Genomic DNA, 21,648 nt, shown 5'->3' with positions numbered 1-21,648 from the left:
AATTTACTAGCAAAACAACTGCAATGTAAATCCTGAATTCCTGAGTCATTTATTTCTCACGACATACCTAATGTACCTTAAAATGATGGCTTCAATGGTTTGTACAGTGAGCATCATATATTTCGTGACACCCAAAGTAGCCAAAAAGTTCGCAACACGTCTTTGTTACAATTGGAATAAGGTTGTGTTGTCAACTTTTTGGCCACTTTGGGTGTCGCGAAATATTTGACGCTGACTGTACATTGATTTGCGATTCACATCGATCTGGCTGAAGCAATCCTGCGCATAAAATGTAAAGATTTATGAGAATGGACCATAAATGTTTCCTTGATTAGTATTGTTCAATTCATATGGATTTGTTTGAATAGTTTAGTAAATGCATGAGTTATTTAGGTAACATTTGCGTTATGGTTTAGTTCTGAAATATACTTACCTAAATGAACATGACTGAAACTGAAATTATAACAGAAATTATAACTTGTTTAGGTTGGAAATTTTCAAACTGTACAATTCGTTTGTGTACGTTTCACCTTTTCCACGTTTGTTCATCTTTCTTTTCCCAGAAAAAGAAAAACGATATCGAATTCGAGTTCAGTCCTGGAACAATATTAAATCAGCATATCAAAAGAAAGTTAATATTTACTTATTTCAAGTTTTTCAATGAAGATAATGTCTTTCGTTTAATTTTAGCCATGTCCCAAAGGCGAGACGGACTTGCGGGCCGAGCAGTGCGCGGTATACGACAGGCGCCCGTTTCGAGGACGATTCTACACCTGGGTTCCTTACATAGACGGTGAGTTTGATTCAATCAAAATACTCTTAGGAGAGGCCTTTGTCCACTGCTAGACTGAGGCCTTCCCCATGAATTTCCACAACGACGGGACCTGTGCAAGACCGGATCGTCGGCACTCACCGTGGTCGTAGCATAACAGCAGTGCCTCAGACGCAACTGGTAAATTAGCTCTTACTCCCGCAAACTTGAAGCGATTTTTGTAAAATCATCTCTTACATAATACAGCTTACTAAATTTTGCTAGATGCTTTCTTATTTTTAAGAGGTAAATTAAATAATCAATCACACATTTTTAGAAGTAGTTCTTGGTGATATACCTACTAAAACGCAAGTGGGCGAAGCCGCAGGCAAAAGCCAGCTAAGTAGTATACCTACCTATCATACTTGGGTAATTGTCAAACATTAATGTACCTACAGTGTACATACACTATGTAATCCGTTGTTTATTATCGCAACAGATAAGGATTAAAATCAATTTACTGTCTTGGGTGCGGTCCCACAGGGTCCCACCTATTGTCAAAACACAACGTACCCAATGTTATGTAAACTAACTCTAAGTTAAGTCTTACTTATTATAATGTTAAATATGATAAATATGTTCTACGTGACTCGTACACCATTAAAGGCTTGCATTACATAAATAATGTTGTAAATTAATCACAGCTAATGGACACTGAATAACTATGTAATTAATATGAGAATTAATTCGGTTTTGATTACTTATTTACCATACATTCAACACTTAAGTAATACATACTTTGTTAATTCATTGAAGATTATGTTCTGATATTATAAAGATAAAATCCTCTACATTTTATTCATGATAATATTGAATCATTTTTCTAAGTAATTAGATAGTCTAATCTAGTTAGCAACAGTTATACAAAATAAAGTTAAGTAGGAATTCACAAATCGTATTATTACTCATAATTATTGTGACTCATATTATTATGACCCTTGATCACTTTTATCTACTTATCAAGTTATGAAACAATTTTTCATTGATTAATGAATATTTTAATGATAAATAGTAATTACATTATCATGAAACTGGGGGTAAGGACACTAAGGAGCGCGCACGTCCTTAGTGTCCTTACCCCCAGTTTCATACCTTTTGATAGAACCTAATTAAATGTCCTATATCAATCGCACTAGTATGTATTTGTAAAGTGCCTTTTAAGCCTAGTTCAGACACGCGCGATATCCACGTGGTTTCTGGTTTTCATTGATAGTTCTTTCTCATTATGCATTGAAGCTGTAACCGTGCGGTACAGTTTGATGTAAGAATTTATTAGAACCTCCTAAAAACCGCGCGGTTATCGCTAATGTCTGAACCAGGCCTAAATATCACTAAAGCTATGTTTTTTTAAAACAAGTAAGATACACGTACCTGGTTGGAAATTAATGTAAAGTTCTTTTACCCAGGTGATTCTCCTTGCACCTTGAACTGTCGGCCTCTGGGGCAGCAGTTCTACGCGTCGTTGGCTCTGGTGGCCGATGGAACGCCTTGCACGAAGCCAGGGTACCGGGCTATTTGCGTGCAGGGGACCTGTAAGGTAAGATAGTCATAAAACAATTAAAATAATAGGTATCTAAATACTCACAAATGGAAACCTAATATTATTTCGTGTGAATGGCACCATTTTTCATTATTCGTCACATTGATTTGATAAACGTATTGCTTCAATTAAGTTACGAAAATTAAAATTCCGCGATTAAAATTGCTGAAAGAAAAGACAATTGAAGATCGCAACTGGTTTAAGAAAAATAAGTTTCTTAGTGGCCAGATGCGCAAAAAGGTTGACCGCGATTGAAGTGTTGGAGAGAAAAACAATAAATCGAGATTTTAAATCGGTTTAAGAAAAAAAATGTCAATTACTTATTGGCCAGTGTCGCGAAAAAGGAGTTTGATTGTATGTTGAGGCCTCAACTTTTTTGATATTTTTAGAGGACATCTAAGTACCAACCATAGTCAGTAACTTATTCATAGTTTTTAGTGTATCTCTGAATTGCGTACAGAAAATTTAAATTTCATGTTAAGTTACTGTATTGTTGATTACTATGTTTTGAAATTAGGTAGGCACTTAGCATGCCTACCGCAATACAACTTACTGGAAGGTGTTAATGTTTCTCGACGAAAACGGTAGTCAATAACGACATTTAAATCTTTATGGCTGGATCATTGTGATTTTACTAGGAATCACTTTATTTAGCGTTGTACGGTCACCAGCAGGACATTACCTCGCAAAACAAGTTTTAATTATAATTAAAATGAAATTCTATAGTTGCACTACTGTTTTAGCCAGGTGTGTCTAAAAAGCTATGTTCATATTCAATGTTTCTTTTAAAGACCACCTTTCGCCCGTACCTATGTCTTTGCATTAGACAAATAAATAATGGACTTGGACTTTTAAAACTGGCGCAGTTTAGTCCCAAACTAAGCAAAGCTAGGACAAGGTTAAAAACAAACATACATAATCAGATACTTTTTAAAAATTATAAGTTGGGAAAACAAACTTAAATCCTTCAGCACTTGTCTTGTTGCCAGTCCTTTTTTGGATGATTTTACATTAAAAACAGTATTGTGAACATAGTTGCATGACACCGTTTTCAGCACGGAAGGACACAAACAATGCTTCTTGAAAAACCAACAGTAGCTACAAACTGTTATTTTAACACCAGCAAGAAAACCGCAGCTGAATGCAAAATAGACAAAAAACCGGCTAAGTGCGAGACGGACCCGCGCACCGAGGGTTCCGTACAAACTTGTAGATGTGTAAAGTGTTTGTTCCTGAAATTAAGGTTCTCGAGCAAAATACTGTCCCAAAATACAAACCAGTTTCGTAGTATAGGATCCCCACTTAAATATTTATTTTATTCTGTTTTAAGTAAGTACTATGTTCTCGCATTTATTGTTATAAAATACTCGTCTGTGAAAATTTCAACTGTCTAGCTACTTATCACGGTTCATGAAATTAGTCTAGTGAAAGACGGATGGACAGTGGAGTCTTAGGAATCCTTATTACTAAGTAAGGCCCGGCTTCCACCAAGGTGGAGCGGAGCGGAGAAGTGTTTTGAATAACCAATAAGATTGTATTATTCAGGAAACCAGGAAAACTGATTGGTTCTCCGCTTAACTTCTCCGCTACCTGGAAATCGGGCCTAGGACTCCACTGTCCCGGTTTTACCCTTTGGGTACGCAACCCTAAAAACCAGCAAAAACGGCCGTTTGCCTTCTACACGGCAACTCCAACAGTAGTCGACCTATTGCCATGTAATAAAACACGAATTGTCTATTGAGTGAATGCGAATCGTCTGATCTATAAAGTATTGATGCAACAATGTTGGCGTAGTGATGTTAGGTGTTTAAATGGATAGGATTGCTAATTTGAAGGTTTATAGTCACTATCGTTCGTTCGTTCGTTCGTTTCAGCCAAATGACGTCCACTGCTGGACAAAGGCCTCCCCCAAGGTTTTCCACAATGAACGGTCCTGCGCTGCCCGCATCCAGGCTCTTCCCGCGACCCTTACCAGATCGTCGGTCCACCTAGTAGGAGGCCTGCCCTCACTATAGGAGCTATAGAAATAGTCACTATAGGAGCCTGAAATTACTCAATAGCACCTTCAGCTACAACTCATTTCTTTTCTGATAACCTCTTATAAAAATGAATGACAAATTTTATCTGAAAAGCTTTTCTTGTTCAGTGTTTTTCAAACTCTTTCATGGTAAAGCTGTAAAAAATACTTCCCTAAGATAAGAAGAATCAATAACGACTTCTTTATTTTACCTTAAGTACCTGCAACTTTTTGAAGAGTTTTTGCGAATCATTCTCTGAGTAAATAAATCTAGAAAATAGAGAAACTGCTTTTTTAATTTTCCATTTGGGAAAGTCTGCTACTTTTTAAAGAGGCTCCGGCAGTCACTGTATAGATATAGAAACTGGATTTTCAATTGCCTTTCGGGGAAATAGATCCACAAAACCTCACTCCTAATTACCTAACTAGACTAGACCGTGAAGACGTCTGAATAAATGACTTTTATAATCATCATCATTTCAGCCAAGGACGTCTACTGCTGAACATAGGTCTTCCCCAATGCTTTCCATGTTGATCGATAGGTAGCGGCCTGCATCCAGCGTGCAGCGCTACCTTTATTATGTCATCGGTCCACCTTGTGTAGTCCACATTTTAGTATATTTTAAATCCTGTTTTCGAAAGGCACATCACTAAAACAAGGCCGGGTACACTCAGCTCGTAAATTAGGGTATTGTTATTGCTGCTGATTATATGATAATAAAGATTCGTCTGCCGTCGGCCTACTTATCGTTGTCTTTACAGCTTTGACTTTGGCCTGGAACTGGGCCTCGTAAAATCATCAAAGCAAATCGCCAATCGCTAATGTAGGCTGAAACTGAATAGAAGTAATCGATAAACTTATCGATTGAATTTCATCGATTGATCGTAGAATATGAAGGATAATTCATGTTTGATGTTTATGGTTATTATGTTATTTAGTATTTTAGAGAATTTGATAATTTCTTTGGTAGAATAAATCATTGGTTTTTGCTGTCATCAGTTTTTTTGCACTGTTCTTTTCTTCAGATTGCGTGTTATTATTATGGAAGAATTACTTTGTTCTTTACACTTATCAGTTTTGTGTTTAAGTAAAATAATTTTACGTGGTAAGTTAACAAAAAAAAATTCATAAAAAATCTTCGATGTGATGTGAAAGACTTGGAAAGCTTTTAAACTTTTGCGTGCATTAGTGTTTAGAGTCATTTTATCAGATAACTGTGTGAGATATAGGATTAAGGAATTTCAACGAAGACAATACCCTTAAAAATTTGACCTGATGGTGATTGGAGACAAGAATTAAAATACAATAAATGATCAAAGGACGATAACACATTAAATGTTATCTTGCCATAAAAGCAGCTATGTAAAGACTCGATTTTATGGCATTGTCTAAATTAAGACCATCCTTTTAAGGCAAATCTATTAAAATACTTCATCACATGAAGCGATTTTAAACACATTTTATGGACATTTGAGAGATATTCACGTTTTAATTATATCTTTAGATTGACTTAATTAAAATGCTTTTCGTTGTTTGACCGATTGTGATCTTAGAGATTCAATTATGCATTTTATTTAAGCTACCATTATTGATCAAGAATTTTGACTTAATTTTAACCCTAAAATGGAGTTGTAGATGCGCCTCGATAATCCTGTAGACTTTGGGCGATTGAGGCTATATTTTGTGGCGCCAAAGGACTGCTTGATCAAGTACCTAATTACCTACGCGAAATTTTGCAACTAACATTTGCGAGTAGGTATGTCATGTACTTAAGTAAATATGTATAGGTACATATTGCCATGAGTATTCAAAATTATAAAGCAAAGGCAATAAATTTTCCATAGACTAGGATAATTGAATGTGATATTTTATGATTCTAATGTGCAAGACATTGGCGCCAAATGTCCCAGCCACTATAACTATAAATTATAATCCGTTGGTATGTATAATTAGCACCTCTTACGGCAACTTTAAATAGGTACAATCAACACATTAAACTGAACATAAATTGTTGGAAAATCAAACTTATTTCCACAGCTCAAAGTGCTACCATGTTTACCTTATGTGCCATACCACTATCACCTATGAACCCGCGCCTTAGTCCAAATAAATAACGCCCTTGTATTTTGTAAACTATTAGTCAGTTAAATTTACACTTATTGTTACGATATTCGAATTTATGTAAAACGTGCCTGTGACGCGCCGTGCTGTTACTAAAATGGATATGAAATTAAACTTTGTACGTTATTATCTGTTTTTGGTTTACTGTTAATTTCTGAGAATCTAACAAAGGTTCTTGTTTATACATTTATTTGCTTGTCACATGATAAATGCATAATATTTATGTTTTAATTTTGGTGACAAATTGACACCTCCAGATTGTACGCACATACATGTCTATTGTATAAATAAGGTACTTGATACAAATAAGGCCTACGTTCTAATAAGGCCTATACATCAGAAAACACAGATAAATAAATCCAACCGGGATAATACTTCAAGGACACGTACTCATATGCCCTAAAACCCGGTAGAGTGTAAGAGCGTCCCGATCCACGATCCCAGCACCAATTGGCACGCGTTCTTCTAAGGTGGTGGATGATTTCGTGCTCTGTTATAAAAATCTGGCGATTTCATCTTAAATTTTCAGTAAAATGACGCTGTTTTAGATTAAGCTTTTCTTACTAATCGTTTCTAAATATTTCTTACTCGCTAATAATTACCTTAATTTGTACTACTGGCTATAGATGCATTATTTGTAAATTTTTAAAGACAACAAGAGCGAAATATCTAATAAGGCCTAGGCCTTATTTCATCATGGTAGGCCATATTAGATGCTTATGTCAACATCTGATTAGGTACAAATTCATTAAACTAAATGAGTCAAAGAGTAACTAAATATTTATTTAATAAGAATGTTACTAACAGCACAGAAAAAAAAAAAGAAAACAGAGTCGAAAAAAATTACAAAACCTGTAAAAAAAAGAAAAAAAATACAAAACCAATAAAAAATAAGAACAAAAGAAGCCGTATGTATAATTCTTAAGGAAAGGAGAATAAAAGCTGGTATTATCATGCCTGTCTCGAAGACAATGTAGCAGATATGCGACCATAAAGGACTGCTTTTGGTGGTATCACAAAGATTGTGTAGGAGTTCGTAAAGATGATTCAGAAGCCTTTTTATGCCCTGGTTCTAACAAAAATTGAGATCTCATTTTGTTTACAAAAATTCAAGACTAAATGATGTTCCTAAACTGATTTATTTAAAAGGTTTTATGTGTAGGCCTTATTCGAACACGGTGTTTTAATAAGCCCTATACAAAAAAAATGTATTGTTTGTTTTTGATATTATTTTTGATAATTTAAGTAAAGAATCATTACTTTGTTACTAGGAATATATAATTTTATCTATAATTTATGTATTATTCTTAATAAGTGGAATTTAAGTTTATCTAGAGATATACAGTATATTTCTGTTTACTTGGTATGTAAAATTTTGATAACGCAAACAAATCGACGTGTTTAATGTTATAAGACCGCATTTTGTTAAATACAGCCTCAATTTTAAGGTCTACAGGCATTTGAATCATATAGGCCTTATTCCGTGTAGGTGATTTATTAAAGCCAAAATCAGTGGTTTCGTAATTTGCTTATTTTGAATAGATTTAGTTAAACATTGTGTTATTTTTTGTAATATTGCTAAAATTAAAGGATGGAAGAAGTTAATTAACCTTGTTTTTGTTGACTGGCGTTAATATTTATTGAAATATACGCGTTTAAAGTTAGGTAGGCCTTATTTGTATCAAGTACCTTACTACATAATATAAAAAATGTTTATTACAATTTTTATTCAGTTTATCAAATTATTTTCATGACGATGCGTAGATCATAAAATATGAATGCCATTATAAATTACAATTTTAAAATCATTGATTTTATCACACACATGCTAGCCTTGTTTTGCATGTTGGCACATTATTCTTAGCTTTTTATTGCAAAATGCACCGATTACCTCTACATAAGAAGCCAGTGTTAAGCTTGATGTGCTCTCGTACTATCACATAATGTGATCTGATAATTGTTAGAAATTATTAATTATGCTAAACGTTCGACATGTTTCAGAGTCAATCTGTGTTGAATGTTGATGTTCATAAATATGCATTTTGTCCTCAGGTTGACAAGTTTTGTAACCACTGCTTATTTTCCAGTTGCTCGTACAAATACAAATGAACTAAATAATTACTATGGAAAGCGGATCAATTATTCAGTTATTTAATAAAACCCATAAAATTTAGTTTTCTGTTAGGGTTATCTACTTTGTACTCGTCTAATTTTTGGTAAAATAAATAAATGATTGGGTAATTTACTTTGATTGTGTTTAAAATAAACTGATAAAAAAATGTGTATCTAAGTAATTTGTAGTGGACTATTACTAATATTCCCGTTAACACATTCAGCTAAGCTAAATACACAAGCATAGGTTATGAGTGGGTTTACTACAATACAATAGTCCACCGGGGATCGAACTAGCCCAAAATGTGACATCATTGGAAAAACTTTAAATTTTCCCTAAGAGTCAGGTAGCTCTACCTATTTATTTATAAACTGAGGACTAAAAGTTATTAAATTTTTAGCGTTAAGTGTCGCATCTCGAACTAATTTGAAAATTATAATAACTTGAAAAAATCTAATTGCCTAAGGCGGGAAAGTTTTACCTACAACTATTTATGCAGTTAGATCATAAAATCTAAAAAATCCAGGGAAAAAGCTCTACTCAAATATTGAACCCTATTTCATATTTGATAAGGTTACATAATCATCTGACAGCCCTGCATGTTGCGCATACACAAAGATTGACGTTTAACGTCAGCAGCGCAGGCGCCGGCGATCGCGATGGCTGCCTGCGCCTTGGGCGACCCAGTCTTATTCTAGAAGTCTACGAACTAGAAGTCTAGGAATCATTAACGAATATTGCAAAATGATTTATGGTAGTTGTTTTGAAACGTCTATAGAGTAATGTACTGTACAGTGGAAAACTTAAGAGTATCTCTATCTATAAATCTATGTACAGTATATACTTAACTTACTACTTGTTAAAAAGTAATTCCAAAAATACAATATTTTAGGTAGGTTAACAAAAACGAAATGAGTCCCCAATTTGTTGCATTTGTGTGAAATACTTTTATTTATTTATAATCGATTGCCTAGCAAAAGCTGTTGAATAACAATCCCAACTAATATTATAAATGCGAAAGTAACTCTGTCTGTCTGTCTGTCTGTCTGTCTGTCTGTTACGCTTTCCCGCTTAAACCTCGCAACCGATTTTGATGAAATTTGGCATAGAGATAGTTTGAGTCCCGGGAAAGAACATAGGATAGTTTTTATCCCGGTTTTTGAAACAGGGACGCGCGCGATAAAGTTTTTCTGTGACAGACAAAATTCCACGCGGGCGAAGCCGCGGGCGGAAAGCTAGTACTTCCATAAATATACGAGTAAAAGCAACAAAAAGAAAATGCCCTTACACAAATTATCTGACGAACGTCTAGACCTTACAAAATAGTCCAGTTCTCAGACGCATCGGAGAAAATCCAGCATTCCTGCCCATTTACGTAGAAAGCTGCAAGATTTGCGACAACCGGGCGTGTGCAGAATAAAGACAGCGTTACACAGAACAAACAAACCATTTATGACAAACTTCACCCGTACAAAAGATTTGATTAAGATTATCTCGGTGTAAATTCACTTATTTACTAAAGTTTTACAGATTGGATCGCAGTAAAATTGACCCAAAATTTTCCTTTACTTTTCAATTGAAAAATCTGTTGAACATCACAACACATCGCATCGCCTGGTTAGTAGCGGCCTGCATCCAGCGCCTTCCTGCTACCTTTGTGCGGTTTATTCTTAGCTTTAAAAATGCTTAACTCTTCTAAAGATTTTTGAGATTTAATAGTTAAGGTAAATCCTATTAAATCTCAAAAATTATTAATCTTTCATATTAAGTTCATGCTTAATTAGAGGAGGAGTTTATACTCAAGCTAGAAATCTCAATTCGCAAATCAGGCAGGCCTATGCAGTCTTCGTGAGCTGACTGTTCTCTATTAGCTATGGTTTAAGCCATACCAGTCGTGCTGGGTAATTAATTCTGGGAGGCATTTATTTGACACCCGTAAACGTTCCAATGCTGGTAATACAACTTAATTACGTGTTAGTGCAGTGTTGGTGTGCTACCGTCGCTCAATGTTGCAGTGATTGACGTGCGGCGCATTATTGGGGTGAGCTCAGCGATTATGATGTTGTGTGTCAGCCACTGTACGATTATAGTGATTTAATTTGAAACACCAATGTTTATGAGTTGTACTTTTGTGGGCTGAGAGAATGCCTTTAGGCGTTAAGTGCGCGAATAGTGTTTTTTGCCAAATAAAGAATAAATTATTTTGCAACGATCGCACAACATTGTAGTAGGTACGATCCATAAATGGAAAGAAATATACATTTTTTGTATCGTGCACTTAGACATTTCTAGCTGAAACTGATAATTCTGGAAGCGAAAAGCCTACTGATTGAGCCATATCAGATATGCCGTACTTATAAAGTCATATGATGACGAAATGTGGATTTGAAATAAAATAAAATTCAAAATTTAAAATTAATGAAAAGAATAAAAACTCCATCTATAACCCTGACCCAAAGTTTATTTAAGGTACAGAACTAACCGTTTCAGGCATCTTTCACAATAATATAGTACTGCACTGTTTTAGTGCTCCAGAATTCATGTCAATGGCTGAATTAACGATTTTATGACCGACGATAAATAATACACTGGCTATTCCGTTACCAACACAGTTCGCAATGACTGTTTATTGATATTAATTCTGACGCGCAATCGTAGCAAACGTGTATTGTTATTTTTAACGCGCGCAAATGGAAAATATGGTGGTTGATCATTAAATTTACTATAAAACATCCCTTAGAAAACGTCCTTTAATTTTTCTTTATAACTAACAGATTACCTACAATCATGTGGTAACCACGTTGATAATTGGTTGCTTAGGGCGCTCTAAAGCAATAAAATAAAGCAAACGATAAAACTGGTAAGAAACGCTCAACATTGGATTAATCCCTCCTCTAATGCGTGTCAAATGTTCAAGTTAAAGTAAATTACCTAGTGTATTCCATGTTTGAGTCTAATTTATTGAAATAATACACAAATTGACAAATCTTGCTCTTATAGAGTCTTTGAGCCTGAGTCCTTTTTTTTGGCCTGCCAGCGCTACGAGAAAAACAGAGGACTGGTATTGACTAGTGATGACGATAAACAAAAGTAGTTGACGTACAATCATCGTTAATTGACCCTACTCTCAAGATTTATGACAACTCATGTGGTATTGCCATGATGTCTTAATTGGTCTTTCACTAATTAATTTTTTGGCAGTAAAAAACTGCGCTGAAATGATTGATTAGTTGGCAGCAATAACGGTCAGTGGTCTGGATTTTAGGTCTAAAAAACTTCATTTAGTTTATGTAACTTTAATTATATGTTTTGTAGAGTAGTAATGATGTTAGAGAATGTCATCATACTTACGAGTATTTGTCAAAGTATATTCTGGGAGGTTTTGATAGAATCAATAGAAGTATTAATTTTTGATAGGTGATATTTAACGATATTTACCAACGACAACATAGTTATAGAGGTATTTAAATTAAAAACACATAATCTCGTCATTACTCTTAACATTTGCCCCTTGCGCGATTCGAATCCGTCAGCATTGTGATATATTCTACATTTTCAGTCATAATAAATAGTTCTGTCTGTATGAGTTAAGTATCAGACCAAATAAACTCTACCTTAATGATACCTAAGCTAAGCCATAACTGATATATCACAGCGAAATAATAATACAAGCGCCGCCAGATATTTTATTGGATTTATTCCGCATCTATAAAGATCTAGCAACGGAAAAGCTATCTGACAGATAAAATGGAACAAATAAATTTAGAAATAGTGCAGATATTTTTAACATGTTTATGTGACAACAAGGAAACACGTAAAGCCGTGTGAATTACATCGACCGTACAGAGCTGTTGTAAATAAGAGTTTACGTTTGAGATCAATGTTATTTAAGTGATCTAGCTGTAAATAGGTGTAGGGATGAACATTGAACAAGGTGTAAATAAAACTAAGCGACCTTTTTTCCCGACTTTGGAAAAAGAAGTACCTACTAAGTAACATTGAACAAGGTGTAAACAAAACTAAGCGACCTACTAAGTAAGAAGTTATCAATTCGGTTGAAAATGTGTCAAAGATCCTTATAAACGCCTTCGTGATAGTTTGATCAGAAATGATGATGCATTCGATTTAATAGGTTTCGTTAATTCAAAAAACAAAACAAAAGGTTTCGTCAATTAAATACCTACTTACTACTTTGTATGTCATCATGTCTTGGAGACGTATTGGTGAATCATTATAATCCTTATTTACTACATGGAATATAGAATTTAACTAAAAATACGTTGCTTGGTCAGAGACAGCAAACGAATGGCTGTATTAGCAGCTAAGCTTTAGTTAGAGCCTACACTTGTGTGAATAAATAAAAGATTCTATTACAAATGGAAAAAGTAAATTGGTGATATTATGCAGAATACAAGGTCAATTTACATAATACGTTTCGATGTCAGACGTTGGAGATGATACTGCCGATAATAGAGAAAATCCTGTTACACGTCTTGCGTCTTGATACTATGTTTATATTGCAGATTTGAATAAGTTGTGCGATTTAACGCGTAGGTACAGAAGCTTTACACGGTAGCTGATTTTAAATGAACAAGAAATTGTGTTGTACAATAAATAATCTGAAAAGAAACATGTGCAGTGTGCACACATGTCACAGTGGTTGAGAAAATGTATACGGAAAATTCGTGTGTCACTTTTCCCCAATATAATTTCTAAGAGCTTGATCTTCCCCCATGGGCACCATAATTCCTGCTTTTGCCTAAGATTCTAATGAGAGGTCATATAAATAAACAATTTGATATTTTCGGCTGGAAAAATGGAAAGAATTTTTTTTTTATATTATTATACTTTATCGCTACGAATAGACTGTTTTTTTTTTTATAAAATAAAAATAAGTATTTTCATTACAATTTCAAGCTCATGTATTTATTTTGGTATGCTGTAAGTAATCATTGTATTTGTATTTTCATTTGACTCATTACTGCCCCGCATTGTTGTTTAGAATTATCAAATTGTTATGTTTATCACCCATATAATTTGTTCAATTGAAGAAATCAGTTCAATTGAATTAAATTGAAAACCATAATATGGACTAAAATACGACGAAAGCTTTCGAAACAAAATCTCAAAGTATCAGTATGACGCTTATTGCATTAGGGCTAGGGCGATGGTACACTGAGCGCAACGAACTATTTTTTACAAACTTTATTTCTTAAATTAGAATAGGTACTTAGGTGTTCAAATTGGACACCATATTGATTCTGAATCACTGATGAACTCGTAGTTTGAACAAAATAGGCATGTCTTTTTAGGTTTTTTGGCCATTCAAACCATTAATGAAATGATGATGAGACCATCATGGCGTTTATTTTAAAAACTGTTTTCAGTAATTCTGATTTTTTTTTCTGTAGTAGGTAATACGTGGGGTATCGGCTTGGCGGTAGTCATTAAAAGTTGTAAATGAATATGCACCAGTACATCAGGCCACCTTTTTGTAGTAAAAGCGTAATTACTGCAACTCCATAATATGTTGTAAATTATGTTTCCGTCATCAATTCAATACCTTCCCTTCAGAGCTCCTGGAACATTGAGATATAATGTACTACGCTAGTAATATTACTTCAATGTCCTGGAATAGCGGTTCCTCTAAAGCTTTTATTAATGTTTGAATGAGTCATGTCATGCATGATGTCATATAATGCCTTTTGAATATTACTTCATTTGGTTATTACTATTCAATCAGTTTAACTAGGAAACCATTTCATTTTCATTTCATTTCGTACTGCAAAGGTTCCGATTCAACACATTTTGAATAAAGAATCTCAGTCCTGTGTGTTTACCATGAGTTTACGTTAGGTGTGCTCGCTAGCGACTGCGTAAAAAAAATGGCATTAATTGTATGACATATTGTGCAGCGCCCCTAGCGGCTACTTTCAAGAAACAAAATCTTCATAGAGATTTTTGACGTACTCGCTAGCGAGCACACCTAACGTAAACTCATGGTAGGTACACTGATGAGAGTCGCGGGAAGTGACACAGTTGTCAAAATGACATAAATTATAAAGGTTAGTTTGACTGAAAACAAAATACTACGTAGTACTTATTATTATTCTGTGCTACTACTTAGTTGAGGTGTGAATAACTCGCTTTGAACCTGAGGCTTCTTGAAAATTGCTTACGGGAATACGAGTCTCTACTATACATTAACTAGAACACCTATGTCATATTGTTGATCACTTGTTGGGTTTTTATTGGCGGTCAAGCTGTAGATCCTGGCTACACAGGAGTTACAGCGATGGGAACGAGAGGTGGGAATAGTCCCATTGTTCGAGTTAAGTAATTAATTTTCCACTCACACAAAAAATCCTCATAGAGGTTTGATTGCCATTAAACAAATTAAAAGAAAAAGTTCCAGTCTTTCTAAAGAAGACTACTAAAACTTAGTCAAAATGAATTCGCGTTTGTTTACAATCTCGCTGCAACCCAGCCGCTTGTCCCAGTGTTCTAGCCGGCGCACGCGCAGATAACTCTAAACCGGCGGCGCGCGCGCTCGCAACGTACGGATTTTGGACGTTGCATACGTTACGTTCCGTGAAGTCCATTTTGGCAAGTGAAGTGTTCGGTATTCAGTGTTTTGGCAATATTTTTGAGTATTAAATTAATATATAATGAAAATAAGTATGGCAATTTGTAATTAATTATTGTATGTAATAAATATAAAGTTAAAGAATCTTTCTACAAATTCGCAATTGAATGCAATTGTAGAGTCTAATTTTCAAACTTGATAAAAATACTTCAGGTGGAAATTGAACTCACGACCCTTCGCTTGGTGGAAGCCTATTTAAACCTCTAATGCAGTCGACTTTGTCGAGTTTTAAAATTAGTTGCAGATAAGTTAGGATCATAAATGACAAAATCATAGTAACTATCGTAGAGTCATTAGTATGTTTTAAAATGTAATAATGATGCCTTTTTTAATTGTCCGTAATAGCTGTAGTAATAGGATTTTTCCTAAGAGCTTTTTCAGTTTTTCAAAACTTAAACATAATATTATTATCAACTCATATCTCTACTTAAAGAGCTTTCATACGTTTACTTATGTAAATGATATAAAACGTCATAACGCGCGTTAAAACATTTTCCCACTACGTCAATTTGGGCAAAAACTTTTTGTAAACATTAAAAGCTTTTTCATGTTATTTAAATATCATTTGATTACCGAAATCACCAAACAATTATCGACGCACCGTTGGATCTTGCCCAGTGTGGCAACGCGAACAATGGCGGCCTGATGTTAATTTGACAGCTGTCAAATACACGCTCGAGTGCGCTGCACTTGCTACGTTAGCTCGCAATGTGCTGTTCATCAAATCAATTACTTTGCACCTGTTAGTAAACGATGGTGCATATGTTGTACAGTCAGAAGCAAATACATAGTTCGTGACAACCAAAGTACCTAGTCAAAACGCAACACGTCTTTGTCACAATTGAAAAAGAAGGTGGCGTTGTCAACTCATTGGCCACTTTGGCTGCTGACTGTACAGAGTATATTAAAGTGTTGTTTTATTGCTACTGCATCTTGTAAGTTTCTTTTAAAATTTTGTCAAATTTTACATAATATTTTATAATAAAGTTCGTTTCTTCTACTAATATTAGGATTAGCTCAAGCTGTAGGTTGGGTAAAAACTATTGAGTATTTAAAAAAAACCTTATGTAATAACCATAATAGATTGTAATTAACCTACCACACTACTATTGGTTTTAATTAATTACACTATAAGTAGTAATGAATAGGTTTTGTTATTGTATGACAATTAACTTGCGTCTGATCGTTCATAAATTACTTTATAGCAAAAGATAATAATGATAATCACTTCTGTATTTTGTACAATTAAGTCATGTTATTAATGGTTTGTAATAATATCTACATATTATGTTTATGTAAAACATTATTTTACATAGCAGCACTAAAATCAAGTTCGGGGCAATGACCCGAGTTAAAGATTTGGCAACCTGTCCCGTACCTGAAAATTTTATCCTATCTTGTGTATTTTATTTTGTAATTTATTGACTGCTAAATACAGTCTAAAATTGAACAGTTTGGGAACCAGTGGCCGTACTTTCCGCTATGTAGGTGACCGATGTAACCCGATGCTGCATAAAAAGCTCGCCTCAATTCGATTCCGATTGATTTTTGTTTTCTGTGCGCAAGCGGTGTTTTCCTTCTTTCATTGGTAACTTACGTTATTTTCAGTACAGTTTGAAATTTATTTTAGGAAAGAAAATGTTAAGAAGTATTTCGGATTTTTGTCGTTGAATAACAAAAATTGGATGAGAGAGATATTTGTCATGTTTTAAATACTGAAATTATTGTCAGTGTCGTTTTTAATAAGAGTTTCAGTGTTGAAACCAATTCTGCTCCTTGGCCATTTATTTATAAAGTTTTTCATACAATCCATCACCTCTTATTTATTTGAAACTGTGTTCAGCAGCTTGGTAAAGGTTTCCTAAATGTAGGTTTACCCAAGGTGTAAGCTAGGCAAAGTCTGTGAACCTTTTGCATTATTATGTCCATCCAAGTGGCTATAATATTAAAACAATTTGAGCACAAGGATATCAATTGAGTCAATATAAAATTACTTTTCCAAACGTGCGTCTCAATATCGGGGCGTGTTGTGACGCTCCTTACGAAAAACATAGCTTGTTTACTTCAAACAATACTCTGCAATTTATTACCAAAGCCAAGCCTTATTATTTAAATCTCAAGCAATAACTATGACCCAAATACCCTTTGTTTTGGTAATGTCATTATTCCAAATGTCGCGAATAGTGATGGCGTCGTTTGATGCCGTGACGAATGTCAAGCAGCTAGCCGATGATGAATGGCCGAAAGACGGAATTAAGATGTCCTCTATTGCGGGAATTAGTTAGTACCTACGCAGGATTTCAGTTAGGGCTGCCACATTGCATGACTTATTAAAGAAACCTTCTCAAAGTGGAAAATAAAGCCCTCATTAATATTTTAAATTATAATGTTGCATTTTTACTATGAAATTATTAATTCACGGGATTTTTGCAACAAAAACAAAAACAACAAAAGAAATGATAATTTTAAAGCTCTCAATGTAACTACAGGAAAAGAACCTAAAGCTTTTTATAGGTTTGTTGTTGCGCGCGAGTTTAACATTCTAAAGAAATAAATAGATAAGTCAAAGAATACCCGAGTTCAACGTTTTATTTACAGAATAATTAAAAGACCTTCTTTCAATTGCCCGCACAGGGATCTAAACACACGATGGGTGATGCGGTTATTTGGCTTTAGCATCCCTTTGTCAGTCAGACTTAACAAATTAAAATTAAGTAATGATTTCGGGTCTAAAAACAAAATGCCACACATTCTGCTGTAGATGTATAAAACAGTGACAAGTAGATGATACAACCCTAGCTTATTCTGAACCTAATGGTAACCCCAATTGTTGTACTAGCCCGTTTTTATGGCGGTCTCCTATTAATCTCTTAACGGGAAATTAGCAGCTAGTGTCGCGAGTGACGCCACGATGAGTTTACAAAGCTCGGTGCATGTCATCGAGTACATCGACTTTTTAATTGTAGTCGTCTGTAGTTTGTTTGTTTTTTGCTAATGATCCTAGCTTTGGTCTAGCGGTGTCATCGGAGAGATTTGTAGTAACAGTTTGTTCTTGTTGGCGCCTTGACACATGAGATGATTACACTTTTGCTTAACAGTGATAATGCTATTTTTGTGTCATTGTCATAAAGAGTTTTAACCATTTAGAATACAGGATCTAATACTTTACTTTATTAAAGCTTGTAGGACAAAATTGACCTAATCTTTTTTACGAAAATATTCGGTGCTTTTAAAAACACACTATTAGAACCTTTTAGACGAAGAACAAAAGTCCCTGGGTTCTCTTCCCATATTTTTAAATTACTTATTATCAGTACTTATTTTTATATGACAATGAGCATCTTATTTCGCTTTTAGAGATTATTTTGATCGAGCTTAATCAACCGGGAGACGTCCCATACTCCAAGTTTGTCGATCCTCTGCCAGATTTGACCCAGCCTGTCTAATGTTTGACTGAAGTGTACTTGAGGTTCACAAATAGCAATTATTTGCGACACCATTAGGACAAATCACAGGCCGCCCTCCCTTACATAATTGATGCGTTCTGGCTTACAGCCAATGTTGACACGACATGGATCCTTGCCGCTATTTATTTATTGTTTACATAAATTATAACTCCTCTAACATTATTACCTAACTGCTCTTCCACTAATCCATGCATTTAATAAATAAGACTTAACACTTTGCTAGCTTTAGCAATTTCAACTGTTCAAATGAAAGTTATGAGTCTTGCTTTTGCTCTGGGCTATTAATTGTAATAATAAGACATTGTTAGGCTGTACAAAGTTTTCCTTAGTATTCTTGTATTCTACAACATTGAAAGCTCGTAAATTGTGCTTTATAATATTGTTATGTAACGATTATTCTGAAATGGAACAAATAATAACATTTTCAATAATAATATCGGATTTCTATTCTGATTTGTGTCAATGTTACTTCCAGGTGGGGTCTTAATATTATTGCTGTTGACACTTAGGTAACAGCTGTAGTATAAATTCTCAGTTTGTATCTTTGATTTGAATAACGAATGTATTGGATAACACTTGAATATTGCTATTACTCTTTATCCAAGTAATTGTATTTTAATTCGAAAATTTATTGGCAACATGCATTGACAAAGTTTTCTTAGGGAATTTATTACTGCTGGGACTTCGTAGTACTGTAATGGTATTAAATCTAGAAAGACTATTAATATGCAATAAAATATTCAGTAATAGTCGCATAATCTACAAATTCAATATTTGAAGTTATCTTCGCATTGCAGAATCGAGCATTTAAGAATAAGTAAGAAAAACAAAACTCGTTTCGCAGCGTTACAGTTCATATCAAATTAAGGATATTACTCTTAATTAACTCTTGTCTCTTTGAAATATATCCTTACACCCTGTATTTAGATAACGGACGTACTTTATCTTTCTGTCTTAATTAAAAAGATAAATATCGTGTTTACACCTACGATTTGATATTTTAAATGGACTGTGTAGTTTTAGAGTGCAGAAAAACAAACGTAAATAATTTTGTTTTTATGCACACTTCACCCGATCAGTTAATCAACCTAAAAATAAATATATCATGAACGATGATTTCATATGTTCGTCACTGGGCATAAAATTGGCAACGATGTTTGCTAAAAAATTTGACTAAGTAAATACAGTTTTAGTTCAAGGTGGTTTGTGCAGTCTGAAATGAAAATCTAGCACGTTCTTCGTCAAGTGTCGTATCGTATATTTGGCACGTATGTAAAATAATACTTATATGTATTAGGTACTATGTAATGAGAAAAAAAGAAAGAAAAATTGTACAGTAACTTTAATTTGTTATCTAACTTAAAAATAAAAATACATGTTTCATGAGTTGCAGAGCTTTTTATAAAGCTTTTATATTTGTGCTTCAATAATACTAAATTGAAATAAATCATTGAGAAAAAAGAATTGTTGCTATTTTCTCAAATTTTGCTTTCCCTAACACTCTAACTTTCTTTCTCCGAAGACAAAATAAGATGATTAGTTTTTAAATTATACGACGATAATTATATTGTCGTTTGCTTATTATAATTTATAACTAGAACTAATGCCGTCTGATTTTCTGGTTTGAAATGTCTCTTCTTTAAATCTTAACGACAGCCAAATTAAGCTAAATGACTTGACTGTGATTTGTTATTGTCCAAATTAGAGGACGCATAATAATAAACGACGTCAGGTAAAACAGGTAAATGCATGTCTAGACTAATATCCGGGCAATACAAATACTCGTGAATGACCTTTTCACACTGGACTTCCCAACAAAAGAGCAATCAATTGATTTAGGTATTGTACTTTTACGGTCTGATGAATTGCATGAGTTATTCGACATCTCGCACGAAAAAAACTCGCACGATTATGCGACTTGACACCATGATTCTTTACTTAATAGTTTTATCGTCAACATGCACGTCAGTGCATCAAACTACATATTTTTGTTGCAAATTTGCTCCTATTACAACGGCACAAGGATTCTACAGTGTTTTTCTGATCGTACATGCGTGTACGCAGATTAAGAGCGGATTAGTTCATACATTCATCGGGTGTAAATCAAATAAATATTCACGTCAGTTCCGTGCCAATGCCAGTCAGTAGTTTACGATGTCGTCTAAGCTGAATATCTTTCTTTAAGTATGAACCTTGATACATATTTTGTAACCATGCCCAGTAGCAGTAGTATACTAAGGCTGGGTTACACCATCTTACTTTAACAATTACAAAAATCTGTCAAACTCCTTACAAAAACACCGGTTGTCGTTCAAGTTACATGGTGCAGAAGAAGGTAACTTTTAAGTATTTCGCTCAAAAAATATAATAAATTGCAGTTGTCTAATGATATCGATACTTGGGATCTTTGTCAATTTAAATTCGATAAAGTCGCATTTTATCTGAAACACTGCGTAACAAAAATCTATAATTTTAATTTAATTTGAATCTATCAGTTAGATCTTCGTTCTGTGTTTAATCATTTTGCGTTGATTACATTCCAAAATTAATCATAAAGTAATATTTGTGACGACATAGGGTTGATAAGATTATAACGATTTTTTGTTTTGTTTGTCATATCCATGACGTCACACTCTATAAGCTGACGCGTTTGTGATTTGGTTTGCGAATGCTAATTCTCATGATAAACGAGCCTAAATGAACAAGCGTTAATTTGAATTAACTACTTGATTACATCTAGACAAATTAATCGCCTTTTAAATATTTCGGCGCTGCCGAGCGCTTCAATAAAGCGAATCGTTTATTTTTGCGTCAACGCAGCTACATTTATCACTGTTATGCGCGGCGCCACATCAATTCTACTGCTAGAGAAGGCGAATGATATAAACGTAGAGCGTCTTTCATGTAACCGTTCAAAGAGACCCCCAAAGTC

The 21,648-nt window shown here is 34.2% G+C and overlaps 1 protein-coding gene across 1 annotated transcript in view; it reads left to right on the top strand.

Moving 5' to 3' along the window:
• Positions 1-21,648, top strand: part of LOC135080229 (thrombospondin type-1 domain-containing protein 4-like) — a 77,821-nt gene that overhangs the window by 26,734 nt on the left and 29,439 nt on the right. Inside the window, exons 6-7 of the mRNA XM_063974910.1 lie at positions 691-793; positions 2,218-2,348. Of these exons, the coding sequence (XP_063830980.1) occupies positions 691-793; positions 2,218-2,348 (234 nt within the window). The remainder of the gene's footprint in view (positions 1-690; positions 794-2,217; positions 2,349-21,648) is intronic.

The sequence above is a fragment of the Ostrinia nubilalis genome, chromosome 17, assembly GCF_963855985.1.
Source record: "Ostrinia nubilalis chromosome 17, ilOstNubi1.1, whole genome shotgun sequence".
In the NCBI taxonomy this organism is placed as follows: Eukaryota; Metazoa; Arthropoda; class Insecta; order Lepidoptera; family Crambidae; genus Ostrinia; species Ostrinia nubilalis.
The sequence above is the reverse complement of the archived record's forward strand: the minus strand, read 5'-3'. Positions and strand labels throughout refer to the sequence as shown.